The following is a 27,525-nucleotide window of genomic DNA, read 5'->3' on the forward strand; positions in this document are numbered from 1 at the left end:
GAGACTAGAAGAGAGGAATTTATTTGTCATTTATTTGTACACAGGTTAAGAACACAATATTATACTCATCATCTAAGCGGTAGGATCCTGAAATGTAGTGTCTAGGGAATGTAAATGTATTCACCCTGGTGGACTGAATACTTTCCTAATGGCAGGTCTAGGAAATCAGTAGAGTTGCAAAAACGTCGTTGAGATGAGGTACCCAGATATCCTGCAAGTGCATGTAAGAATCTTAAGTGATGTTTTCTCAGTGCAGAGATTGTGAATCAATCATAGAGCATATCTGTTCTGAGAAAACCTGAGAGAAACCGCAGGGGGATAAACAGCTCATGAAGATTCTACTGTTGCTATAGCTATACACTGTCAGTGTATTTCACAGAGCATGTGACTGAAGTTTTGCAGCGTAAGATTATTCCTTAATACTGCACCACAAACGGAAAGCTATGACCAAAAGGCTAGTTTAAGATGCTGGAGCTCGTATGGTAGTTACATTGTGGAAGCTGCCTCTACCATGTGGTTACATTCAATTGGTTGATTGTAAGCACCTTTGCTAACATCTGAGCAGTAGCACTGACCGGAGTCTTTGCTGTCATGACCGAACAAACAAATACACACCATCTAAATAGCGTCAGAGTGCAATGGAAAATTAGTGCGGAAATAATTCGATACAGCAATGGTGTCGTCACACTTCAGACTTAACTGTAAGCTTAACTTAACCTTATAACACTGCTACAGCTTCACTTTTTGCTCCTGAGTACTCCACTGTTTCTATGTGAGTAGAAATATATAAGTATATTAAGACAATATTTAATAACGAGGTTTATCAGTCTTACTTTTTAGTGTTTTATGTGCCTTCCTCCTAAAGCCAACGTGTGTGAATTGGCCTACTACGACAATTAAAGATGATGTGCAGTGTTATGTGTAATCTGCATGGGGTCTTCGGACCAAATCGCTTCCTAATCGTCTTTGTCCTTGGCACCGTGCTTTAAGATGCGTGTGAATGCCACGTAATTGAAGTTGCCCTTCTTGTCGATAGGAGCTTCTCGGAAGAGCTCGTCAACCTCTTCGTCTGTGAATCTGTCGCCCATGGTGGTCAGGAGCTCCCTGAGGTATTCCTCTTGGATAAAACCTGGAAGAGGAGAAAATACCGGACAATTCTTACAGCGGAAAAGAAAAACTGTCTGAGATTTTACCACAATCCCAGTCTTACTGACTTATTACCATAAATCATTTAAGATGACCTGGATACATTTACACTGGTGACAAGCAGAAAGCTCTAGTTCACTATAAAATAGTGAAAACGCATTATGCCCACTGTACTGGTCCAGAATGTTTATTGTTATTGTTATTTTTAAGAATGACCTGTTCCTTCCTCGTCAAAGCAAGCAAAAGCGTTTCTGATGACGTCCTCGGGGTCTGTGCCATTCAGCTTCTCTCCAAACATTGTGAGGAACATGGTGAAGTTGATGGGTCCTGGTGCTTCATTCATCATGGCCTCAAGATACTCATCTGTGGGGTTCTTACCTAACAAAAACAGGATGTATCATAAAAGGTTAGTGTTTTTTTTTCTTTTCTAATACATACGTTGCTAATTCCTATCATCTCCATCTCTCGCTATCACATATCAGCTAATATACCAGAATGTAAATGTAATAACCACGCAATGTGATCTGAGATACAAGATGTAACTAACTGCTTCTTGTGCAAAGCCAAACAACTGAATGTACTTAGGCTGAATTTACTGAGCTCAACGGTGTCCAGTATCGCCTAATGACACTTTGAATAACGGTGAGAAAGGAATTCCATCCTTACCAACCAGATAGCAAGGCTTTATTTATGGTCCCTGGAACCTTGGGTCCAGTATCAGGTCTGCGGTTGTCCTGAAGAATTGAGTTACTATTGAACTGCTGCTGTTGGGTTCATTTTTTTGTCTCCAGGTTTGGACATCTATATATATATTAAAACATGCAATAGCAACCGTGCAATGTACTCTCGTAACCTTAGATCACTGGATACAGTACATTGTGCTGTACCACCGTAAACTAACCAACACATTCTTACTAGGACCTAAATATTACCAGTATGAAAAGCCAACTGTGTGCTAGTCCCATATCTTGTTAAATTACCTTAAAGTTTATTTCATTTATTAGGGCTTCAGGTTATGTTTGAATAATTATACCAGTGCTTTGCAAGCCTAAGTCGAATGTTACATACAGTATATTGGCAAATGTTTTGGGACGTCTGCCTTTACATGCACATGAATTTAATATAGAGTTGGCCTGCCCTTTGCAGCTATAACAGCTTCAGCTCTTCTGGGAAGGCTGTCCACAAGGTTTTGGAGTGTGTTCATGGGAATTTTTGACCGTTCCTCTAAAAGCGCATTTGGGAGGTCAGGCTTTTGGATGAGGTCAGTCTGTTGGCTCACAGTTTCCACACTAATTCATCCCAAAGTTTCTATCAGGATGAGGCTTTGTGAAGTTCCTCCACACCAAACTCACTCATCCATGTCTTTAAGGACCTTGCTTTGTGCACTGGTGTACAGTCATGATGGAACAGGAAGAGGTCATCCCCAAACTGTTCCCACAAAGCTGGGAGCATGAAATTGTCCCAAATGTCTTGGCATGCTGAAGCATTAAGAGTTCCTTTCACTGGAACTAAGGGGACAAACCCAACCCCGACAAACAACACCTGAATTCAATTATTTGGAGGGGTGTCCCAAAACTTTTGGCAATACAGTGTATATATACTGTACCTGGGCTGTGATTGTGATTACAATGTAGTGATTTAACGGGCAAATAGTGCTATATTGGGGTACATCATGTTGACAGGAATAATACAGTATAAATATGAAATTAAAATAGACACATATGACTGGTTAAAGTGTTGGGTCTGCATCAGATGGTACTCGTTCTCATAGCTATTCTTGTTCAGTATAAAAACATACGAATAATATAAAACATATTGGAATATTTGGGGAAAAGATGTTCAAGATGTTCAGTCGCTCTGTCTACTGCATATTTCCAACCGCTTGTACACAATATCTGAGATATGAGGAACATATTGTTAAACTCTCTATAGGAGTCGTAACACAAGAGGCCTTGTTTGTCGGTTACATGTGGACCATGGAAAAAAGAGAACAGGGTTGTCAGGTTTGGAGTGTCTTCGTTTGTGTATATAGTTTATAGTGTATATATGTATGTCCATGTATATAGTGAGACTCTGTGGGGAAGACGGGCGGGACCCATAGGCCAAGAGTGGAGTGAATGTGCGGGGAGTGTTAGCCCAGTGAGAGAATGATGGGCAGGGCATGTTAGCCCAGCAGGTTACAATGACCCCACCCTCTGCCCAACAACTGATAATGTAAGAGGCCATTCAACAACCTAATGTCCAGCTGCTCAGGAGCAATATAAAAAAATTGTCATCTGTAAGTTATCATAAAGCTTATGAACACTGGAAAACTGAGCATTTGGTGGAATACACCTCAGTGCAGCCACAGACACTCCTTTATAGCTGGGGCAATTTAAAAAAAAAACCCCATCCAACCTCTGCTATGTTTTGGAGAGGAGGGAAGATACCGGAGAACCCAGAGGAAACCCACACAGACACAGGGAGAACATGTAAAGTAAAATTTCCCACAGAAAGAAACTGAGGCCAGGATCAACCTATGGAGCTGTGAGGTGGTGATGCCGCCCGTATTAAAGGATTTAAGAGAACTGTGTAGTTTTAACCCAGGTTCAATATAAAAGATGAGCTCTGCTGAGTGTCTCCCCCTCTAAAATACCAACATGGAACATCCCCAGCCTTGAAAACAATCTAGAACGTTCCATTCTTTGCACTGAGGAGGGGAGCGAGGTTAATGTTGTTGCAACACTAAATGTATTATAAATGATGTTAGAACGTAAGTGTATTTGGAAATAGTAGTCTGGACTTTAGTGCAGATTTTTGGAGCATAATTCCCATCCTGCCACTGCGGTGTGTCTGGGCCACAGTGTTACCTAATGAAGCCAGCATGTCATGCAGGTCCTCTTTATCTATGAAGCCATCACGGTTCTGGTCGATCATATTGAAGGCCTCCTTGAACTCTTGGATCTGTGACTGGTCAAACATGGCGAACACATTGGAAGTGGCCCTCTGAGGACGCTTTTTGCTGGTCTTCACCTTTGCCCTCTTGCTGGACATTTTGTCAGTTTGTCTTTAATATCCAAGGAGAAAGGACTAAAAAAATAAAGAAAAAAGAAAGAAATGAGGGGGAGGGGGGGTGTTATAAATGACCAGCAGTGGACTTTAAACAATGGCAGTAAGTGAGATAAAATAAAATGACGGTCATTTATCTTAACAAGTAATGGATGAAGTAGGATTTATTACACTTTCCATTGGCTAAGATAGTGAGTCAGGATGCTAACTGGTTAACAGCAGCTAGCTACATAACTAGCTGTGTACCTGAAATTTAGTTTTGAACGTTAACTAGTGTTTATATCAACAGTAAGAAGGTAACATGAACCGTTATTTCAGTGCACGCTTATCAGATTTAACTGTAGAGCTAATTAGGTCAGTCAACCACCATAGGTAAAGGAACGTTACAAAAACAAACGAGCACTGATCTTCAGCTCATATCACATAGACCGCTTACGTTTCACAATGCTATGAATATCAGAGGAGATCTGCGCCGAATGCACTAGAGCGAAGTAGATAGCGAACCCTGCTAGACAGCGATAAACAGAGATATAAGTCCGCGAATCCGAATGGTTTTAACAGTAACTTTAACAGTGTGGAAAGACAAAACGCATTTTGTGTATACGCATAAACCTACCTAATTAGATATAAAAGAAGAGCCACCAACGAGGCCACCAAGACTCTGCTGACAGTCGTCACCCCCTCTAAATGATAAACATGGAACCGCCCGAGCTCTGCAAACAAGACTGGAACATTCCACTATTTACTTTGCGGGGGTGTTAATAGTGTTACTCAATTGCACTCATTCTAAATATAACTATTTAAAAAAATAATAATTCTGGATTTTTGTTTCTTTTGGCGTAATTTCAGAAATCGTGCTATTATATGAAAAAATACTCTTATATTGAGTAATACATGTCAAATAATGTCAAAAGTCTGAATGAATTAAAACAAATAAATCAAATTAATGAAAACACAAACAAACAAACAAACAAAAACCAAATAAATACTAATATATAATACGTGTAGCCAGTTTTAGGAAGGAGAAAAAAAAGACAAAATAGGAAATACATACCGTATGTGTTATGATATTAAAAGTGAGTTATAAATATTATAGTGGCTGAATGTGATATTGAGGTTATATCTCATCATTGTACAGCAATCTAGACTGATCTGCTTGTATATAAAGAAATGAAGGACTTTCTCTACATCAGCATGTTTTATGTTGTTCCTGTCGGTTGCTATGGATAAAGTGTTTTACTCCGGACAACAGGAAGTATGAAAAGCGTCTCTGGCAGTCCATTCACCAATATTTATACAGAAGATGTTGGATTATTTGAGGTAAAGTTCTTCTTTGAATGTTCAGTCGCTCTGATTATCGCAGATTTCCAATCGCTTGTATATACATACATATACATATCTATACATATATAATATCTTGAGACATAACATAAGGAACATGTTGTTAATCTCTCTATAGGAGCCATAACACATGTGGACCATGGAAAAAAGTGGGCGTGGTTATCAGGTTTGGAGTGTATTGGTTTGTTGTACAAAACATTGTTAAAATCGTATCTCCTTAAGAAAACTTTTCCTCTCTTTATATAGTTCATTAGAGCAGAGCGTCCACTCCATGTACATAGTGCGAGTCTATGGGTAAGATGGGCGGGACCCATAGGCCAAGAGTGGAGTGAATGGGCGGGGCGTGCTAGCACAGTGAGAAACAGGTGGGCGGGGTGTGTTAGCCCAGCGGGTTACGATGACCCCGCCCACTGCCCAACACCTAATGACGTAAGAGGCCATTCAACAACCTGATGTCCAGCTGCTCAGGAGCTTCTCGTTGATTGTGCTTCACCATTTCTGTTCTCAGCGTAAAAGCCTCAGAGTATTCAACCAAGAGGACAGGACACTACTGCCCACCATTCCTGCACCATCTCAAGGTCAGGGCATTTAGTAAATGTCAATTTTCTCATATTTTTCTTTTTTTAATTCATTTCAATGTTTCAGTACAGGTGTCTCTTTACCAAGAAGTTGGGTTCATTGTTTACAGTAAGTGAAATATTTTAATACTAATGTCTTGTGCGTATAAAAAAGGAAAATTGAAATATGATGTAAATGCGATATAAATGAAGCATAGATGTGTCTATAGTAGTGCATACAAGTACTACATATCATGTGCATGCAGAGAAATAAATACATGCTTCCACACTATTACATTTTCTCCTGACAGGATCTCTTGATCAGATGCTTGACACAACAAATTGAATATCTACACCTGTCTAAAGGATTGAGTGCACCAAAGGTATCAGGTACCAATAGTTTACTTTACTGTGTTGTGAATTTTCTGTGGAACCTGTGTTTGACAACTTTTTCAGTTGGTTTGACTGCAAAGCATAGCAAAGCATCTAATCTTCTAAACTCGAATTAAACATCTTACAGAAAGCTTCATCTGTCAGAAGTGTCGATCTGGTGCATAAGCCAGCCATCTGCCGTGACTGGCCGGAATCCGCCAAAGTGTAAGTAGATACAGAGGTCTCTTTTCACCCACCAGAGACACTCCCAGCCTGATGACAGGCATCTTCATTATGGGTTCAAGTACAGAGTGTTGTGAAATATCAGGCTCATTTGCTCCCAGCAACGAGCACTGGTAGCTGCCTGTTAACTTCCATTTGTCCAGCTAACAAAGAGATCTTTACTCACGGCCTTTTGATTCCCCATCTTGCCTTCCATCTCAAAATGTAAGTTTGCTGTGTATTTAATAAATAAATAAATAGCCACTGCTTCTGACAAGGCTTGGCATTGGGGCCTGCATGCTTCAACAAAATCCTTCCTTAACCTGTAGTTGAACTGCATGTAGCTCTGCATTATCCTGCAACATTAGACCTCTTGCTTTCTGCACTACTGGGATCTGATATCAAGTCTGATATGAGTTCCTGGCTGTTGAGAAGTATCTTCAGGATAGAGATATATTCTATTATTTTTGGCTCTTGTTTTCCCGATTAATTATGGTACATTTATCATCTCTTATAGTCTGAGACATCATCATAAGAACAAGCTAAGGATGCTGACCCACAGGTGGAAGAAGCTTGGTGTTCCAGATCCTGTCAGTAGTAACAGGAAGGAGCATATACGTGAGCAGAGCCATAAAAAGGAGCAACTTGCAATGAAAACCAACTCTCTGCTGAAAATCACCCCCATACAGGCAAGCCAAGCTGCAGCTCAAAGAGAAAATATGGAAACAGATGGCTCACACTGTTTAAGTTCAAACAGCTCTGAAGTTGGACTTTCAGAAGGGAAAATAAGTGACAAACACTCATCGTATAACACATCAGGATCATCAGAGTGCCACACTGACCTTTCAGATCAAGAGCAGGAAAGCATCGAAATGTCAAAATGGGCAGCTGCTGTGGAATTAGACTTAAAGCCAGAGCCTTTTGATGAGGACTTGGGCCTGGATTATCATTTCACAGAAACTGCATTTTACCCAGAGGTTCTTCCTGCGTCACTCCTGGACTCCACACAGAATCTTTCCTCTGAAAGTCTTGATGTGATTGATCCTTGCCTTGCTTCTGTAATAGCGCGGCTGATTGAGCTAGAAAGGCTTCAGGCTGCTACTGTGCAGAAAGAGCGAGCAAAGCTAGCTCGACCCCGTCCAGCTACTGCTAACACACGCAACAAACGATCGAGAAAAAATGACCTTTCAGGATGCAAGACAGGGATTTCAAAGGATGCAGAATTCAACTCAGTTATGTGTAGTTTTACCAAACTTATGGTTTGTCCCAACTCTTCATGCAGGTGCAGGAATCCTACTTGCCCAAAACCAGGGCAAGTTGCCAGGAGCAAGTTGCCACATCCCACCTTGCCTAAATGTCCTGACAGTTTATCAGGCAAATGCAAAACAGCTGAATCTGGGCGCCCAAATTTCTCCGAGAACGTAAAGGTCCCACGTGTGCCAAACAGGACCAAGAGTTCAAAGACACAGAGAAGCTCAATGTCAGCTAAAAAGGCAACAGTTCCCAACAGAAAAACTTAACCCTGTTAATCATCAGTGTTGGATGTTTGTTATTAAGGAATTGCAGTGCTGTATATCTATGGTCAGAGTTGTTTATTGCTCAAAATATTAGCACTAGAAAAGATGGAGAGAAAAAAAAAACACCACAGGAGTATTAAAAGTTTTTTTTTCTTTATTTATTCATGGTGTCATGTTTTCATTATACACTGTGCATATGTTGACTGAATATGAATGCACTATTCGAACAGTTCATTTTGGTGTTTGTGAATAATTGAAGAGGTGATGGGCTTCTTTAAAAAGGCATTTCAGCAAAAAGGTGCGTGACTAGACAGGATTTCCTCTTTGTAGGTTGTATATTGATCAGAACAGGAAGGAAATGTTGACTTACCCTAAAATAGAGACAAATTCAGATTAGTATTAAGGATCATGCGTAAAAACACGGGTCAGTGAAAAAAGAAGGGTATTACCTTTCAGTTGTTCAAATTTGGCTATACCACCAATGTATTAATTATTATAATAATTTATTATGTACCACCAATGTTTCAGAAAACAAATACAGCTGAAGTAAAACTAGACGAGACTCTGTAGGTGGCATGGGCTGGCTGATCTTATGATGCCCGTTAACCAAAAGCCTACACAGTTCACTGAATCCAACATTAGGTTTTATTTCCCTTTACTAACAAGCCAAGTAGCTGTGACACTTTGTAACATAAGTATACCTGTATCATAATTGGCTCAGGTTGTGTTTAATTGCTAACAAATGAGACTCATTAAATCCAAATTAATTTCGCTGAAATGTTGAATGAAGGGGGAAAAAACTAGTAAAGATCACTCTCTAAAGCAAAAACCTTTGGTCAGATGCGAGTCCCTTTAAGAGTCTTCTCTAATGGACAGCACCTAAAATACAGAGAACAAATAAACCAGTATCTCTTTTTTTCTTCCCAGTGTGGCAACAGTCATTCAACCAATGTCACTACAATCCAAAGTGATGATTAAAACATCAGCCTGTCCACTTAAATTACTTCTTTAAGGTCACTTTAATCACTATGAACTAGACATCAACTGCTAAAACAGAACATCATTACGGGAGATGTGTTGCATAATCATCAACTCCCTTGAATATTTACCATCAATACCCGTTACAATTATGGACTCTATTATTTGCTGATCCTCATTCATAATCAAGACATTTATCATACAAAATAAGATAAAATTCAGACTCTTTAAGACTTTGGAATAATCCAAGCCCAAAACTAGTCCATGTTTACACTGAACATTAGCAGGGCTAGACGAATAAGCACATGCTATCTTCTCACTATGCATTCATGCTACATATAGGAAATAAAGATCTGTGATAAACTCTTCGGTACTGGGGCTTAACAGGTCTGAGAAAGTGTGGACTCAAAAACAAAAGCAGAAATGTCAACACCCTCCATTTCATTAATTAGACTGGTCATTTCTGTCTATGCTATTTTGGAGCTACACATGCCTTTAGGAGTGACCTGGAATAGGGGTCTTGTGGAGGTCTTGTCTCTTTGAGAGCAGAGGCAGGCTGGAGGATGGTGCACAGAGAAGAGCCTCCTTTGGCTGGAGAATATTATCTCTCTCTCTCAGCAACCACAAGGGAACAGTGGGAGAAACATCACAAAGAGCAGTTAGTGTCAGTGAAACTTAAATATTAAGTGTATGGTATCTTAAACCATAATTACCTGCCACTGGGTGCACACAAAACAGACCAGGAGGTCTATGACCATATTTTTCTTACTTTTTCTCCACATCAAACATTTTTTTATTTTTACACTGTTTTATGATAACACACAATTATATATTTACAATTATGCAAACTATTTTTTTTTTAAACATGCAGGACGTAGTATGGATAATATACAAGTTGGATGAGCTAGTTCTGTGTCTTAATTATAACAATAAAGAGCAATATGAAGTAAAGAATCAATTACCGCTCAAAACAAGCAGATTCATAGAGCAGATGAGGAATATCCCTGTATCAAAAGACAACACGATCACGTCAGGACAAAGGAACACAGGCTGAAGTACACAAAAAAAAAGCTCATACAAGTGCACAGCATTTTAGATCACATGCACCCCTTGCGAGAACATTAGATAGAACAAATGCATATCCACTGAGAGTCACAAACATTGCTTATGAACAATACATGACTGTCAGAGGCAGTACACTGAAGGTGCCTGTTCAAGTCAAATATTTCAGACTGCCCCTTTTCCCTTACCCTTAACAGCAATAGTGACTGCCTTGGAATTCCTTTCCCGACTTGTTTACGCAAGAACTTTGCTTTTTAGGATTTAACTTTGGCTCTGTGGAAGGATGATGGGTTTAGACCACTCCTCGTCTCTACATGCAAAAGATGCCAGAAATTGAGCATACTGTTTTTTTTTCATGAGCCAAAACGTATAACAGAGGCACCGTATACTGGCAATTTTGGCCGGCCGAGCTTACCTTCAGTGTACTGATAGAGGAACACAACCTGCCTTTACAGAGGAGGCCTTTCCCTGCAGACAGGCTCAGGTAGGGCTCAAGAGCTCCGATTTCAGCAGACGCACACCTACAGGCCTGTGCACCAGTGGGCGCTGTCGCTCTAGCACCTGAGGGAGATGCGGATATAGACTGCATTTATCCTGAACTCACATAATCACGTACAGTGTTAGGGGAGGCTCAGACTATTGGAACACCAGTAAATGTATAGATACAGTCATTTTGCTGCTTTCAGCTTGTATCGATTATAGCATGAACATAAAAAAAACCAAACAAAACAAAAAGAAGTTTTAATCTAGTGTATGTGAACCTAAAAAATTCAGGGGGCTGGTGGCACATGTTTATCAGGGCATCATAAATTTAAAACTGAAAGTGAGATAACGTGTGTTCAGAAAGCAAAACAAACAAACAAAAAAAAACATTTTAACTTTAGACATAAAATGTCTCTTCATCTATTCAGTCATGCCTGCAGATACAAAACCGTCACTTTGTTGGCAGACTTTTCAAGGACTTGGTGTTGTGTATCCTCTGAAGTGTATGACAGTCACATCCTCTCCTGGATGTAGGGGTGTTGCAGGGCCTGGTTGATGCTGATCCGCTTGGCTGGGTCGAGCACCAGAATCTGATCTATCAGGTCTTTGAGCTGAACCACCTTCTTCCGCTGGTCCTCTGGGAGTCTCTGACGACCAACCATGTCGTTTAATAGGTCCTTAGTGGAGTTGATGCTGCTCATCACTGTCACTTTCTCCTGGAGAGCAGGATATTCAATAAGAGAGAAGAAAATAAACACACAAAAGACAGAGTTAGCGGGACTAAAAAAAAAGACAGTGGGGAAACAGCACGAGGAAAATGGGTGTTTTACAATGGATTGCAACAGAACAAATAAGTGCAAATAAATGATGCTTACCCGTTCAGTAACTTTATCTACCTCTGTATACAAGAAGTTCAAGTTTTGATCAAAGTGTTGGTCCTTGAACAAGCCTTTCCTGATCATCTGTGAACATTTTACCAATATTTAATCTGTTCAGATATTTTTCCAGTATTAGTCATCTGATGAAATTACACGTTTATAAGAAGTTTAACATGATAAATGTAATAGGCTTGTAATACAATATTTGCATTTAAATCAAATGTCCATCACATTACCTTGTTGGGCATTTTCCCTTTAAGGTCCATAGCAAGTTTCAGCATGTGGTTGTTGGTCTTCCCAGGGAAGAGGATTTTTCCCGTGTACAGCTCGTACAGTGTGCAACCCACAGACCACATGTCGATTCCATAATCATAAGGTTTTCCAATGACTTGAAGAGAAAATAACCAGAAGCTTTAAATCCAGATAAACCATACGATTGAAAACATAAAACAAACTATTCAGTTTAAGAGACTTCAAGTCTCAACTTTAACTGGAGTTTAAGAATATGCAAGATGCACATGTAAACTGTTCTTTACACTGAAGCCTTACTTCATGAATAATCTATATCTAGTATTCTTCATGCAGAATGAAAGCAGATTTTTAATCCAGCATGTCATTATTGCCTACACAGCACACAAGCCACTAATAGAAACTCACTGATTTCAGGTGCTCTGTAGAACCTGCTGACCAAGTACGGCGTGATGTCATTCTCAGCAATGTGGGATGCAGAGCCAAAGTCACAGAGCTTCAGTATGGTCTTCGACTCATTCACCTGGTGGAAGAGGATGCAATTAAGAAATGAAATGATACCAGACACAGAGACTTGGTGTTATGTTGCACGGTAACACTGTTCATGAACTTTACCAGGATGTTATCGGGTTTGATGTCAGCATGAAGGATGTTGCAGCGCTTGAGGAGTTTGAGGGCTAGGAAGATCTGCTGGCTGTAGGAGCGCACCGCCTTGATGTGGAGACCCACATCTTTGCCATACTTCTTCAGGACCTCCCGCAGGTTCATACTGGAAACAAATCATATGTTTATGCAACATTTATTTCACTATTGAAAAGAAAAAAAAAAAAAAAAAAAAGCCACACCACTTCCAAGTTTCTTAAAGGCTTACCATATGTGTACTGACAAACTGTACAACTATTTGTGAACCTTTGTGGGAATATTAAATGTTGTTGATGAGGGGAAAAACCAAACCAACCAACCACTCATGCTGATCTAATTTTCCAGAAGAATAACATCCCCCTGAAATCTTTAATCTGGAAAGTAACACACACAGATAAAAAGGGGAAGAACCTCACCTGAGTGGCTCAAACACCAAACACAGATGCTGCTTGTGGTAGAAGTGCCTGAACAGGCGCACACAGTGGAATTTATCATCGGGATCTGCATCATTCAGCTTCTTCAGGAACTCAAGCTCTTTAAGGCCTGTCTTCTGCCTATAAGGAGACATTTTTTAAATGAACATTTCTATATTTCATGGCTACTCGTTCCTTTAAACAACAGTTAATTGGAAACGTATATTGCAATATAATGTCATTTCACAATCTTTGGTAATTGCGACAGTTGTGTTTAAGCAACTATGAGTACTTACATAAGCTCATTGTTGCGTATGATTTTAATAGCAACTTCCTGCCCGGCTCGTGCCAGATCCCTTGCACGGATAACGTTACTGAACACACCCTGCCCGGTGTAGCCATAAACGTCATATCGTTTATCTAACGTCTCTCCAATGTTCACACCTGAAAACAAGAGGAAAATAAAAGACATGATTATTCATCAGCATGGTATCTTTTACTGCTCTGTAGAATAGGCAGGCAACTGAGAGAAGACTCATGTATACTTTTAATGCCACTTACGATAATAGCCCTCAGCATCTGTCCAGTTGTCTTTAAGACTGGGGTTCTCTTTAAAGTCCTTCCCAATGCCTGCTGCACGCAACCTCGCACTCTAAATAGAAAAATGGTAAACATATTAAGACAGAGACCAAGGCCATATTCAGACAGACCCATTTTACAAAGCTTGTATATGGCAGTTATGATGTGCTTTGTGGTCTGTACTGTCTTTATTACCTGTTAACCAAATAAAATATTCTAATTGTATATAACCTTATGATAAAATTAATTGTGCTGACAAACTGAAAACTATCACTAGAAAATCACAGATCTCTTTTAATCTTCATACAATCTGAATAACTGATTTGAATAAAACTAACTGTGCATCTTTTTCCATTGCCATTTTTTTTTACTGAACTGGCATGTCATTATTCTAAAACATATACGTTAAGCAGATACGTTAACTACAGAAATACTTAATGTTCAGTGCTATAAGTGAATGCTTTGTGATGCTGACCACCAAGAGTATATTTATTTGATCCCGATTTACAAACGAAACATGATCATAGGAACTACCTCATACACTATAGAATACTTGTATGTTATTACTTTAAAACTTTATTGGGTTTTAGTTGAAAGGTTGTGGACCTCTGTGGGTCACTGAAACCTCCAGTGCTCCCTAGTGTCTTGTCACACTGCAAGCCCTATCACAATAACAACATAATCTCACTATGACATTTTGTTCCTGCAGTCCTACTGAGGAGGCAGCACAGAGCAGGAGTTCAGCTTACCTACACAGCAAAAAGCCAATAAGGGAAAGACCAGATCTTTTGCAGGACTATGCAATTCTACCTGTGCAGATCTCCTTACACAGACAACTTTATTTAAGCGCTCAGGCATGGAAAGTCTCAAACCCATGCAATGCAAAACCATTTCCTGGCTACTTACGTCAAAGTATGCAGCAAACATGTCATCCGATTCCGTAAACATGTCAGGAGCTGATTGCTTTTTTGGATTACTTGCTGAAAAAACAGACAAACACACACTGAATTCAAAGATCAACTACAAAAAAATATTGAATCATCAGAATTATCATGACGCTGTCACTACACAGCAAGTAACTGATGGATTTTGTTCCTTTAAGTGTCATCTATGATAAAATCTCGTAAGGTAAGCTTTCTAGCTGACAGGCTGTTATTGTTTTTATACTGGGACGCTTTGAACATCAAGCCTGCTCCTGTTGGGATATATCCATGATAAGTATTACAAATGCTGATGATGGCTAGGTCATTAAGGTTCATTATCAGGTTAGTTGTGGTGTCATTAAAACAAAGTGATAATTAATAACAAAGATTTCTGCAAAATATATTATTTATAAGCTACAGAGCACTTTGACTTCAGTAACATTATCCTTGCCAGGGAAATTTTTTTTGGAAGCTGGCAAGCAACCATCACATAATCAAGATAACGGCCAACAAAGTGGCTGCATGTCTCCAATGAAATGGGAGACAAAAACCACCACAAAAGAAAGCAATATGCAACTTTTCCATCTAGTTATGTTCTGATAAACCTTACTACATAATAAACCATACCATCTTTATCTTGGGTGAGCAGATTGTGTTTCGCCTTAATGTTGGCCTCGAAGGTGTCTAGGTTCTCTTGCTCATAAGCCTTTACATCAGCTGCAACTCGCTCTAGAACATCGTCCGGAGAGGGTGAGCGGCTGTGGGAGCTACTCTGAGGACTGCAAGGCTCTGACTTGCTGGTGTCCTCATTTACTTCCTTATATTTCTGTACAGGACAAACATGGGCAGAGTGTATAAAGTATTGAAAAGTTAGTTTTAGTGCAGAGGAATGGTTTGCCAGTATTCTTAATTGCATACTGTAAAAAGTATGTGCCTTTTTAACTAATGTACAGGTTAAAACTGTCACTAATAGTGTCCAGTCAAATGCTAGAGTACACCTAAACTCAGCTGCATGCATACAAAACACTTCCACATGAATTGTATATACCTGCATATTGATAGATATGGACTATTATAAAGCTTGTAGCCTTTCAAAACTTGAGAGAATGGAGGTCATTTAATATCATGTAGATGTTTTGCAAATATCAAAAGCAACAGACATGGGGCAAGTTATACAATTAAAAAACAAAACAAAACAAAAAAAACAACGTACCTGCACAATTGCCAAGCGCTGGAGTCTCCTCTGCTCTATCAGTGCCTCCTCATCCTCTTCATCCACATCGTAATCCTCCAAACTATACACAAAATAAATCCATAATTACACTTTGTCAAAACTATTTAATGGTAATCTAAAACGGGTAAATGTTTTTATGCCTGAAATCATGCTCTTATGCACTTACACTTCTTCATCCGATTCATCTTGGTCAGCTTTCATGCCTTCGGACAGACTGCCCTTAAACTTATCATCTCTCTCTCTGCTTCTCCTCTTCCGTTCCTGAGATCCTGAGCGTGCCTGCTGCCTGTGGCCCATCCTGCCCCGCTCCACAGACCTAAAGCAACAGCAGTGCAGGTTAAAAAAAACTGTAAAGTGGCAAACCCAGGAGAACTGTCATAGATCCCCAGAGAAAAAAAATATTACATTATAATTAAAGCGAGAGACATCTTGCACAGACCTTCGTCTGGGAAGAGGAGATCTGCTGGTGCGTCTCCTGGGGGAACGACTCGGCCTTCCCCTGGAGCCGAGAGAGGGACTCGGCCCACTGGAGCTGGCTGCATCATCACGGGACCTCATCCTGTAAAGAACATGAGGGAAGAACAATATAAAACGAAGAAAAATGTAAAAATGCCTAGCCACTATTATTAACATTTTAACTATTGCACCCCCTTGTGCCCATGCAGCATAGCACAGACACTGGAGTTACTCATATAGACCTTTCATCAAGATTTAAAGGTGTTTAGTTATTTTTGCACTGCTTACAGACAGATTTACCTCTTTACTGCTTACTATAAAGGTTTCTTGTTCATGTGTTTTGTTGCAGTCTGCATACCATGACTAATCATTACTGTTTAATATATTTTAATATATCAGGATGCTGTAGCACCCAAGCTCACCAGTCCGAACTAAAATTCCTTCTGTATTTGTATAACAAGCAAAACTGACCGAATATGATTCAGCATTGTAAGAAATAGAAAACAATTAAAAGGAAAAAACAACTTTATAACAAATATAACTAAAAAGTAAATCTGTCTGATTCAAACCTGACAGGTGAGAGTCTCTGTCGGTCGGATTCTCTACGTCTTCTATCAGTGGAGCGAGATCGTTCCCTTCTGGCTGGAGATCTGTTGCGGGCGGCGGATCGGCAGTTGGAAGGCTGTTGAGGGGAATGACGTTCCCTGCTCCTGCGAGAGGATCTATCCCGTACTGGACTATGCATGTGCCTTCTATGAGGGGATCTGTTCTCCTTGCCTGATGAGACCTCCTTACAAGGAGACTTGGCTGATGGCTTGTCCCTGTCCCGCTTGCGGTCAGGCTCAGGTAATCTTCTATGTCTTTCTTTTGATCTGGAGCATCTTGCCTTCTCTGGCGATTTGGCAGGGTCAGTACTTCTGGTCCCAGACTGGCGAAATGAAGATGAGGAGTCTCTTTTACTTCCCTGTTCTTTCTCTGCAGAACCTGAATGGGGATCCTTGTGCGTGTTATTCTGTTTCCTGGATAATGCAGGAGATCTAGATTTTGGACGTCCACCTCTGGGCTGCTGCACGTTATGGGATGGTCTCTTCTCTAAAGATGGGCAAGGATCTTGAGTTTTGTCCTTGTTGTCCGAATCTGATTCAGTTCTACTCTTCCTTTTATCTGATTTATGTTGGATAGCTGCCTTCTCTTCAGACTTACTTCTACTACGCCGCCAAGGAGCCATTCTTTCATCGTCCATAGAACTGTGCTGACTTTGTTCTGTGTCTTTAGCAACAGACTGGATTTCTTGTCCCCCAGCCACATACAGCTGTTCTAGATTCTCCCTCTGCTCATCCCCATTACACGTCCGCTCTTGCACATCCACATCCTCATCTGAGCCCGAGTTATATCCCTGCAGTATCAGTCCCATTCCTGAGTGCACCCTTCCCTCCATCAGCTCATTATCAAGCTCTGCTTGGATTAGGGCCCTTTGCTTTTCCAAATCCTCCAGGGCTGCCAGGTCATCCAATCTGGTCCTCTTCAGTGACACGGCTTCATCTGCGTCCTCAACGTCTCCATCTTCCATCCGGGAGGAATCTCTGTGTCTGCGCTTTTTATGCTTGTGTTTGTGCTTGTGTCTGTGTTCTTTTTCCTCCAGTGATGAATATTTGTGCTTTCTGTGCTTGCTGTGATGCTTGTGTTTTTTTCGCTTGTGTTTCTCCGTGCTGTCACCGTCCTTACATGCCCCGAGTCTACTCTCTTCCTCTTCACCTGATGCATTGCTACTTCTATAAAACATGTACAAATAGAAAGGAGTGTATAAGTTTAACATTTTATCAAATTCTGTGCTCACACACAAAGAACTAAAAGAATTAAGTGCAATATATAATGTTGAAGCTACTACTAGATTAAATTAAGCACATCTATCTATCTATCTATCTATATATATAAAATGTGTATATACTAACTGTTTTATTCTTTCAATAAACATTTCATTGATGCTAGCTAGCAAGCTAACATGTTGACGCTACTGTTGAAAAGATACCTAGCTGGCTACTAAACATTATTCTTAGGTAATTCCGATTATTTTATCAGAATAATAGATTACATTATACAACACAAACAGTGGAACTAGTTCTAATCATATATCGTTTCAGTTTTTCACTGGGAAGGTTATTTATATATTTTTTTTTAAAAAAATAGGAAAGAGCTGTTTGCTATCGCGCTAGCAATCCGAGCTAAACTAGCTGCTTAGCTTAGAAGTTAGCTAGCCAGATTGCCTCACACTTTCTAACGTTTACATAACAACTGAAACTAATCACTAAATATATACAAACAGTTATAAATTTCATCTTGCTTTGCCCAAGAGGACACGTATATATTTGACGGGTAAAGACAAATACAAACAAAAACTCTCTCACGTGAAATGGTTTACACCGTCGTTAATCATGGTTTCCATCTTTAGCAGTAGCAATTTAGGCTAAACGGAACTAGCCCAGCTTCACTAAGCGCATGCGCAGTGCGAGAGGACAGGACAAATATAGGGGCCGTGTAAAAATAAACGCAACCATTCCGAAAAGCCAGCATAGTTCCGATCAGTGAGATTTCAATAGTTATACAAGTGAGTGGAACGTTATTTGTATTTAAGGGTTGTTTAGACATTGTGAAGGATTTTTATAACAGATAAGCTGTGTAGAGGTGATTTTTTACGTTTAATTTTTTTCCTGGGCATTTTGCACTGACCCCTAAACAATAGTTATGCTAGCTGCTCAGCTAGTTACATTTCCACCGTTCATTTTCCTTCAGTCCTGTAATGTCATAAAAACAACACAGATCACCGGTTCTGTTATGATAAGGTGTGTTAATGCCAGATAAATACTTTACTGAGAACAAAGAAGTTAGAAAACAGGTGAGGTGAAGTTAATGAAAGCTAATCAGCGTCAGTATGTGTATAATATGAGAGAAATGTTTCAATGAAACTGCCCCACGTGCAAATACAGTACAGTATAGGAGTGTATAGTGTTTCTGTAATCACGCGAACAAATCTAATACCATCACTGAACTTACAGGAACATCAGTGCATTATTTCGGTTCATCTTAAACACGAAAGTGTAAATAAAATTCACAGCAGGCCTTTTTATTTATGTGTTATGAAGTGTTAAGCTGTGCATCCTGAAATGTACACTAAAATGATTTTCTCTAGACATCTTTCTTCACTTAATGTCCCACTGATGTGTGTGTGTTTGTTCCCTTTATGTCATAGTATGGCTGGGATTAAAGATGCATATCAACTCATAGACCCTGTAACGCTGAGCCTTGGAGAAGAGAGCATCACATCACAACTTTACTGCAGCTCTGTCAAGGGCTTCGACTCTCGTTTGTCCACTCTGGTGGAGGCGTTTTTGGTTGAGGTGTTTCGCTGCCGAATGTGTCAGTTCACCAGCAGTCTGAAGACTAGGATCTGTAGTCACATCACCGATAGCCATTCCTCGGCATCATCATCACCATGCCACCACCTTTCCTGCCTGGAGAAAGAGAAAGAGGAGGAGGAGGATGGCTTGACTGAGCTGGACCAGAATGCCTCTCCTTATGATCTCCATTCTAGCTCCAAAAATGGTGAGGACCACATGGACATGGACCGCATGTTCCTGCTCCCAATGTATGGCATGTTGCAGAACATCAGCCCACCGCCATGCGATATCAGTTTGAGTGCCAATTCTGACAGCAACCTTCATGTGGCCCAGACGTGCGAGGTGAGTCATAACTTATTGTAGCAGCTCTATAACCAGAAAACATAATATGTTGATATGTGACATAACTGTATGCGTTTTAATATGATGTGCTTGGTACGTTTCGTCAAGGTGAGCACTTTGTTTGACGAAGACAGACACAGCGATGAGGAGAACGTCTTCCAGCTGGAGGATTCCAACCATGGGCTCCAAGGGCCCCTTTCCACTGAAATCACCTGTGTTGAGGATGAAGAAATGGCGCAGTCTGCTCATTTAATGACCCTTGGCCTGTGCAGAATCTCTAGTGCTAAATGTCCCTCTCAGCCTACTGCCCTGTCGGTGCCTTCAGGTGGACAGGACGTCTCAGAGACTTCCTTGGAAGACAAACAACCCCTTCTGACAGCAAATGAAATACAAAAGCAGGCTGAAGAGGAAATGGGGCTTTCATGTGTTTTTTGTCAAGCAGTCTTGGCCAATCATAGCCTCTTAGAGGTGCACTTGAAATGCCATGACGGTGAACAGGGGTTCAAATGCCCACGCTGTGGCCGAGCAGCAGCAGACTGGGCTGATATGGAGTGCCACTGGAGGAGCCATACAAGAAGGAAGAGGTCTAAACACCACAAGTGTTCTTTTTGTCCCCGGACGTTCAGAAGAGCAGACTTGTGTGACGCTCACCAGAAGAGGCACAACCAAGCTCGAAATAAGCCTTCTTCTCAGACCCAGTGCTCATTGTGTTTCACGTGGTGCCGCCCCGGGCAGGAGTGGGAGATGCACCAGCGCTGTCACTTTCAGGGAGGCTTTAAGTGCCTGTATTGTGATTTCACAGGTAAGCCAAAATAACGTAGGTGGTTTTTGACACCTAGTGTGATTGTTTCCAGTGTGCCCTGCAGTATTCTTTCGGGTTCAGGAGCACTTAAAACCTTTTTCTTTCATTATTCTGGCGCTATTATGTGCAGTAAGTCACTTCACCCCCACATTATTTCCCTGCCTCTCATGCTACATGTGTGTTGTGGAAACTAATGATGTTGTCTTCGGCTAAAACACACTTTACTTCATGGGAATCACAGTTCTAGTTCAACTGAACTCACACCACCTCCTACAGCTAGTCTCGGGTTCAGTTCCATGTTGCGCTTCCTGGTCCACATGACAGCTTTCGCATGACCAGTTTTTTTTTTTTTTTTTTTTGCAAACTGTGCTCATTTTCAGACTAAACTGCCAGTGTGAAAGCGCCATTGAGTTCATTGGTTACATTGTGGTATTATCTGCTTAGGTTTACGTTACCAATTTGTTTACATTATGAGAATTAGACAAGTTTCTGACAACTAGGTTTGTCAGAAAACGTCACATGTGGGTGCGAGCAATAATAACTCACAGCATGGTCAGCATTAGTCAGAGAATTCCTGTGAGAATGGGCGAGTTTGGTCAGAGTTCTGTCAGAAGCCAGTGGAAACTGGATTAAATATAGTCTTGTACATAGATCTATTTGACCTTATGTTTTAAGAGTTATATTTCTGCGAGTGTGACACTGCAGACATGTCAGGATTCATACTTGCACATAATGAGAGCATGTCCTTGCATGAACCACACCACCATTTACTGAATTTATACAGGCTAGAACAGCAGAAAACAATACCACAGTTCCATGTTTCACTGTAGCGGTATATAGCTGTATAGATGTACTTCTGGAGAAGCAATGCAATGAGGAGTTTACATTTTATTGTTTAGCATTTTATTGATTATGCTTAAGATGTACTTTGAACATTGATTTATGCAGTGTTTTTATTTTTATACAGTATTTTTGAATTTGATTAAACCCACAGGAAAAAGAAAAATGTCTAGAACAATGTTTCTCTATGTACATATCTAAACACTGTTATTCTGTTAATGTCAAAATAGCAGAAATGACAAGCATGCAACTGCTCAGCTTTATAGAAGTGGTGCCAGTGAGATTAAGCCCATCTTATCCTATTTGTTTATATCCGTTCTCTTAGAAAAAGCTTGGAAGAAGACGTACAAGCACATCCTCCATCAGCACACCCAGACTGATGGAGAGTCGCACCATGATGTTTCCTGTAACGTGTAAGTACCTTGTGTGTTTTTGTACCAGCCGACGGTGTGCCACGCTCAAATTCTACTAACATACATGACGCCCGATTCATCGGCAGTACTGCCAGTTCATACGATGCTGAATGGTTCATTTGTTATTCGCACACAGATCATCAGCCCTGAAGTTTGGTTACTCCAAAAGCCTTGGAGATGTGCAGGTGGAGCCATGGAGACATGCGACAAAGATGAGTGAGGTTGTAGAAAAGAAGAAAAGTGACAAGGACAAAAGAGACTACTTAACATCCACCAAGCAGGAGATAAGTGTGGGATTGAAGGCCCCTAAACGGAAAGACTTCTGCTGTTTGCTGTGTGATAAGTATGTTATATTCACCCTCTTTCCAGTTACCAGTAACCGTTTGTGTGTAGAAATCTTTGTAGGGCTGCATTATAGATTATAGGGCTTTAAACCACATTAATAACAATTACAGCTTTGTTATTTACATCTATGGTGTATGGCACAAGTCTGTATCACTGAACACACAGATGCTGGTTTACTAGGTCACAGACTAAGAAACCTTTCTTTGTGTTCACAGAAAATTTTCCACCAAGCTGACCATGCGGCGTCACATGGATATTCATCAGGGGGAGAAGGCTTATAAGTGCCTTCGCTGTCACTATAGCACCAGACTGAAAGCCTCGCTCATCCAGCACATGCGTGTCCACACAGGTTCACAGCTTTTATTACTTCAGGAGCATATACTGTTGCATCATTTTACAGTTTAAATCAAGTATGTATATGGCATACAAACAGCTCATCAGTGCAGTCTTAAATAGTGTGTTTTAAATGTGTGGCAGTCTGGGAAAACCCTTCAGGTGATAACAGTTGCTATGCTTCCATCCAAGGATTTTTTTTTTTTTGGGAAAAAATTTAACCTATTGAAATGTTTACTGTAGTGGTTATCACGTTTGCCTCACACCTCCAGCGTCCTGGGTTCGAGTCTCGCTCCCGCTCACTGTGTGTGTGGAGTTTGCATGTTCTCCCTGTGCTTGGTGGGTTTCCTCCGGGTGCTCCGGTTTCCTCCCACAGTCCAAAGACATGCTTCTAGGCTGATTGGAGTCTCTAAATTGCCCGTAGTGTGTGACTGCGTGAGTGAATATGTGTGTGTGTGTGTGCCCTGCGATGGGTTGGCATTCCATCCAGGGTGTATCCTGCCTTGATGCCCGATGGCACCTGAGGCTTCCCGTGACCTGATGATAGATCGGATAAGCGGTACAGACAGTGGAATGGAATGGAAATGTTTACTGATATAGCTGATGGAAATGATCTCTAAAATTTCATGTGTTGACTTTTTAAGGGTCACATATTCATATCACTTTTCATCAACATTGGCTTTGTGATGGCTTTGTGATTAAAGTAATCATGGTAGCCATCCATCAGGAAAGAATAGAAGAAAGGATATGTGGGTCATCCAGCACACCATAAACCTGTAGCACAAGATGCACTGAAGAAATTACAGTATTCAGTTTCATTGGTCTCTGCTACATTTGACAGCCTGTTAATTATTTTTCAGTATCTATCAAAAGTATCTTTTTAAGTCCTTTAAGTCCAGTAAATACCAGACTTGAAGGATCTGCTGCTAACATCCAGGTACCAGATACCACAGCACACCTTCAGGGATCTAGTTGAGTCCATGCCTTGACAGCTCAGGGCTGTTTTGGCAGCAAAAGGGGGACCAACACAATATTAGGCAGATGGTATAATGGATAATGTTATGCCTGATCGGTGTATATCGATGGAGGGTAATTTTAATAACCCTGAAAGCCCCTGCCTACTAGTCTGAGCGTGTTGCAGCCAGAAACTTCCTGTGAAGTGTGTCTCCACCACTACTTCCCAGAGCACCGTTTGCATTCTTTCTGCCAGAACCATAGACTTCATTGCATCAGGGTAGTTACTTGGTGAAGCAACTGCTTTATTCTGACCTAGTGTTTTGATATTTCATACAGTTGCAGTTCTGTGTGATATTAAAATGACAGCGAGCCAGGCCAATTCATTTTCTCCTTACTCTCTTCAAAGATTTGATGACACGTGGGATGCAAAAACACAATTTTACCTAAAAGTATGTAGGGAAACCGTTCAAGAGCAGATTTCTTTAGTGAGACCTGAAACCTATGCAACAATTCGTTTTCGTAAAAGTGATATCACTCTAATGCACAGCGTTTTATCGATAAAAGGCCAAACTATTTGTTTATGCATTTTCACTTTATCAATAACAGAACAGCGCAAAATAAAGAGGATGAAAATTTGGCTGGTTTGACATTTACTACTATATGGAATAAATTTAGATCAGATTCAAGTTATTTGTCACATACACAACCATACACAATATTAAAATACAACAGAAGTTCAAGGCTGCTTGCTTTCCTGAACAGAAACATAGTTGTTTCTATTTTATATGTCTCTCACGAAAAGAAAGAAAACTACATGGAAAGATTTCATTTTAACCATACCGCAGTAGCACTGAGGGCAATCTGACAGCCAGTGTGTGGTTACAAACTGAACTGAAAAGGTTTTACGTCTGTTTTGCAGCACACACCTTAACAAAGGTGTAACATTCACCGTGGGTGGAAATCACACTTAGCTAGCAAGGTTTTTAACACCTTAAGTCTGACTGTTTTTGCCAGAGTCTCTCAGTCACAGAGGGGTTTTCCAGACGCACATACAGTGTATATCCGCTACTGATCTTGCATTCAGACCAATGAGCAATTCACCTGTAATTGTATACAGGACCATATAATATATAATTGAGCTGTTGTTTTGCATTTTTCTTCTCTGTGAATAAATTGTGGTCAGGAAACATTTTCTCAGCCGTGTGAAAGAAAGTCTGGTTGCCCAACAGCATCTCATTTATCCAGCACATTATTTAGATTTAGAGACTTCGGTTGCCATGACATCAAAGAGTCTTATAGGCTGAATTTAAACCCTGTAGGTTTAATACATGCATTTTTTTTGCTTGCTGTAGGTGAAAAGCCTTACAAGTGTCCCCAATGTCCATACGCCTCCATCGACAGGAGCTCTCTGAGACGACACTCACGGACACACACTCAGGAAAAGCCCTACTGCTGCCAGTACTGCCCTTATAGCTGGTAAAAACACACACACACACACACACACATATGCAAACATTCTCTCAACTCAACACAACTAACCATGGGCAGGAACAGTTAGTTTATGCCAGGGGTGTCCAATCTTATCCAGAAAGGGCCGGTGTGGGTGCAGGTTTTCATTCCAACCAAGCAGAAGCTACACCTGATTCCAACTGGCTAATCAGCTGATCTTGGCTTTCAGTATACACAGGATTGGCTTCTGCTCAGTTGGACTTAAAACCTGCACCCACACTGGCCCTTTGCGGATAAGATTGGACACCCCTGGTTTATGCAATATAAGGAATATAGGTAATGTAATAAAAATAGGGATGCAGGTCATTCTTGATGGGAAGATGGGGGATGTGGTAGCCTAGTGGTTAAAGGTGTTGGCTTACTGATTGGAAGGTCATGAGATTGAATCCCAGTTCCACTGAGCTGCTGGACCCTTGAGCAAGGCCTTTAACCCTCAATTGCTCAGTTGTATAAAATGAGATAAATTGTAAGATGCCCTGGATAAGGGCATCTGCCAAATGCCAGAAATATAAATGTGAATAGTTACGTTATTTACATACTTGGAGTTGCAAAGCATGTAAAAGTACCTTGGGTTCAGCAGAGTTAGACTGGACCCCAAACGCTAAACTTTAAATACTGTTTGAATCATGACTTTTGGTGTTAATAAGGTGACGTTCTCCATGTTAATAAGCATCCGAAACTCCTTTTCTTTCCTATGATGGTTCCGGTACTGTAAGTATGAAGTACTAGGCTGTTGTAAACATTGCCCTGAAACTGCTGTATTTTACTGTGATATTTTAAAGAGTCTTGACATTTCTTACAGTAACATGGCTTAAATGTTTAAATTGCTAGTTTTTCTGATGTTGTAATATTTGTGAATATTGTAGCTTTAATCGTTCCACCCAAATAGCAGTGCTTAATAAGGTCTATTCAAATAAATTGACTTTAGCATTTCATGTGGGAGGCAAACAAGTGAGACTGCTAATAGAGCTATCTGCTGATTTACACTCAAATGCTGTAATTTAAATGACGTTAGTTTAGGTTGTAAGGTTGAAATAAACATACAGTTTTATTTTAGAGATTTTTTTGCAACCCAGAAACCAAGGAGATACAAACTTTTGCAAGCAACTCTAGATATATGTTGTATGTTCATTTTTAGAGTCATGCTGCTGTGTAGATTTATATTTTGCAAATAAGGGATGGAGATGCAGCAACATGGTGGTTGCTCTCACATGTTCTCTATTTTCCTTCCACTTCCCACAAAAACGTGCTGGTAGATGGATCAGCTACTCTAAATTCACCTATTATGGAAAAAGGATGTGTATCCACAAAAAGCTGTGTATCCACTCTGACCCTAAACACGCTAAAGCAGCTCCTTAAATTAAATGAGTTTATAGACATTCATATACACACAAATATACTGTATACAGGCTTGCATGTATACCTGAGAATTGCATCTCTTGTTATTATTGCAGCATCCAAAAGAAAAGCTTGGACCTTCACTCACGGCGGCATCACACGGGAGAGTCATTCCCCTGCCCGCTGTGCCAGTATTCAACACCGGACCGGCAACTGTTGCTGCGCCACACACGCAAACACCACACCTCTGAGAACTCTACTGTACTCGGGACGAGGAGTGCGCCGACTTCTAAAAGAGCTCGAACCTCCAAATAACACAGCTATCTGCAGTGATTAAGAAAAATGAGGGAAAATGACTTAATTTACTTAACAATTGACAAATGTAAGAGAGCACTTGTTTCTATTTCTGAGGGGAATGTAATACCAGGTGAAGCCACTGGGGGCAGCAGTAGTGCTGAGACTAGTACTGTAATACACAGGGTACTAGTGCACAGAGCTGCTTAATGCTTTTGAGGCAGTTTTAAATACCAAAAAACAGATTGAAAGATTTCACTTGCAACATATAGGCTCCTTGATTAGCTAACAAGAAGGTCATCATGTCGGGAAAGATTTAATATTGTTTCACACTGAACTCATGGGGACATGACTCTCTTCTAGACACAATTTCGAATGTTGGTATCAGTGACAAAGAAATGAAAAAGTAAATCCTAAAACACTTCATGAAATTAAGACTGGTACAATGCAGTCTGCGTAAAGCAGAGACAGTACAAGTTTTTAAAACCATAAGCGACCAAAAGCTCCTGGTTTGTGAGTGTGTAGTGTGTCTGTTTTATAATGTGATTTCATATAGTTTTGATAAAGACAGGGAGGAAAAAAGTCAATTTAATGGCACAAAATTCAAAGAAATCGAGTTCTGTGTATTTAAAATAATAATAATAAAAAAATTAATATAAAATTCCTTATCTGTAATTGAAATAATAACTGGAATTAGAATAATGGTTAAAGATTATTTCTCTACACAATTTTTAAATTATATTATTGTAAAAACAATAAACCATGCCATATGGTAAATATCCAAAAATATTTTGCTGATTAATAAAAGGTTTTTTTTTGTCATCCCTACAGACTACTGTTAAAATATTTGCACTTTT

At 40.3% G+C, this 27,525-nt stretch overlaps 4 protein-coding genes across 12 annotated transcripts; 2 read left to right on the forward strand and 2 right to left on the reverse strand.

Moving 5' to 3' along the window:
• Positions 1–4,919, reverse strand: LOC131355517 (myosin regulatory light chain 2, smooth muscle minor isoform). The gene is made up of 4 exons (XM_058393853.1): positions 4,811–4,919; positions 3,996–4,215; positions 1,363–1,524; positions 1–1,129 (listed from the first exon to the last, which is right to left on the reverse strand). The coding sequence occupies exons 2-4, from the start codon at positions 4,177–4,179 to the stop codon at positions 957–959; spliced, it is 519 nt and encodes a 172-aa protein (XP_058249836.1). The 5' UTR covers positions 4,180–4,215; positions 4,811–4,919; the 3' UTR covers positions 1–956.
• Positions 4,600–8,344, forward strand: LOC131355516 (protein FAM217A). Of its 3 annotated transcripts, XM_058393851.1 has the most exons (6): positions 4,600–5,514; positions 5,654–5,964; positions 6,044–6,222; positions 6,404–6,475; positions 6,613–6,689; positions 7,204–8,344. In XM_058393851.1, the coding sequence occupies exons 3-6, from the start codon at positions 6,172–6,174 to the stop codon at positions 8,204–8,206; spliced, it is 1,203 nt and encodes a 400-aa protein (XP_058249834.1). In that variant the 5' UTR covers positions 4,600–5,514; positions 5,654–5,964; positions 6,044–6,171; the 3' UTR covers positions 8,207–8,344. The 3 variants fall into 3 exon arrangements, with proteins under 3 accessions (XP_058249834.1, XP_058249833.1, XP_058249835.1); XM_058393850.1 differs by having other exon boundaries at positions 5,654–6,222; XM_058393852.1 differs by having other exon boundaries at positions 4,601–5,514; positions 5,654–6,222; positions 6,404–6,482.
• On the reverse strand, positions 8,340–18,630 carry prpf4ba (pre-mRNA processing factor 4Ba). 5 transcript variants are annotated; one of them, XR_009204871.1, is made up of 17 exons: positions 18,506–18,630; positions 16,670–17,872; positions 16,084–16,203; positions 15,811–15,960; positions 15,624–15,705; positions 15,038–15,236; positions 14,394–14,467; positions 13,470–13,560; positions 13,205–13,352; positions 12,912–13,049; positions 12,469–12,622; positions 12,262–12,376; positions 11,841–11,992; positions 11,602–11,688; positions 10,659–11,442; positions 10,432–10,553; positions 8,340–10,185 (listed from the first exon to the last, which is right to left on the reverse strand). XR_009204871.1 is itself a non-coding variant. In XM_058393846.1 (15 exons), exons 1-15 carry the CDS (start codon positions 18,541–18,543, stop codon positions 11,239–11,241), a joined length of 2,955 nt encoding a protein of 984 aa, XP_058249829.1. In that variant the 5' UTR covers positions 18,544–18,630; the 3' UTR covers positions 8,340–11,238. The 5 variants fall into 5 exon arrangements, 1 of the variants encoding a protein (XP_058249829.1); XR_009204870.1 differs by having other exon boundaries at positions 8,340–10,553; XR_009204868.1 differs by having other exon boundaries at positions 10,432–11,442.
• Positions 18,608–27,522, forward strand: si:dkey-154p10.3 (zinc finger protein ZFP2). Of its 3 annotated transcripts, none has more exons than XM_058393849.1 (8): positions 18,608–18,705; positions 19,348–19,837; positions 19,946–20,639; positions 21,805–21,892; positions 22,029–22,235; positions 22,453–22,586; positions 24,880–25,003; positions 26,491–27,521. In XM_058393849.1, the coding sequence occupies exons 2-8, from the start codon at positions 19,349–19,351 to the stop codon at positions 26,687–26,689; spliced, it is 1,935 nt and encodes a 644-aa protein (XP_058249832.1). In that variant the 5' UTR covers positions 18,608–18,705; position 19,348; the 3' UTR covers positions 26,690–27,521. The 3 variants fall into 3 exon arrangements, with proteins under 3 accessions (XP_058249832.1, XP_058249830.1, XP_058249831.1); XM_058393847.1 differs by lacking the exon at positions 18,608–18,705 and adding an exon at positions 18,798–18,940 and having other exon boundaries at positions 26,491–27,522; XM_058393848.1 differs by lacking the exon at positions 18,608–18,705 and adding an exon at positions 18,834–18,993 and having other exon boundaries at positions 26,491–27,519.
• The last annotated feature ends 3 nt before the right edge of the window (positions 27,523–27,525 follow it).

Source organism: Hemibagrus wyckioides, linkage group LG07, assembly GCF_019097595.1.
Source record: "Hemibagrus wyckioides isolate EC202008001 linkage group LG07, SWU_Hwy_1.0, whole genome shotgun sequence".
NCBI lineage: Eukaryota > Metazoa > Chordata > Actinopteri > Siluriformes > Bagridae > Hemibagrus > Hemibagrus wyckioides.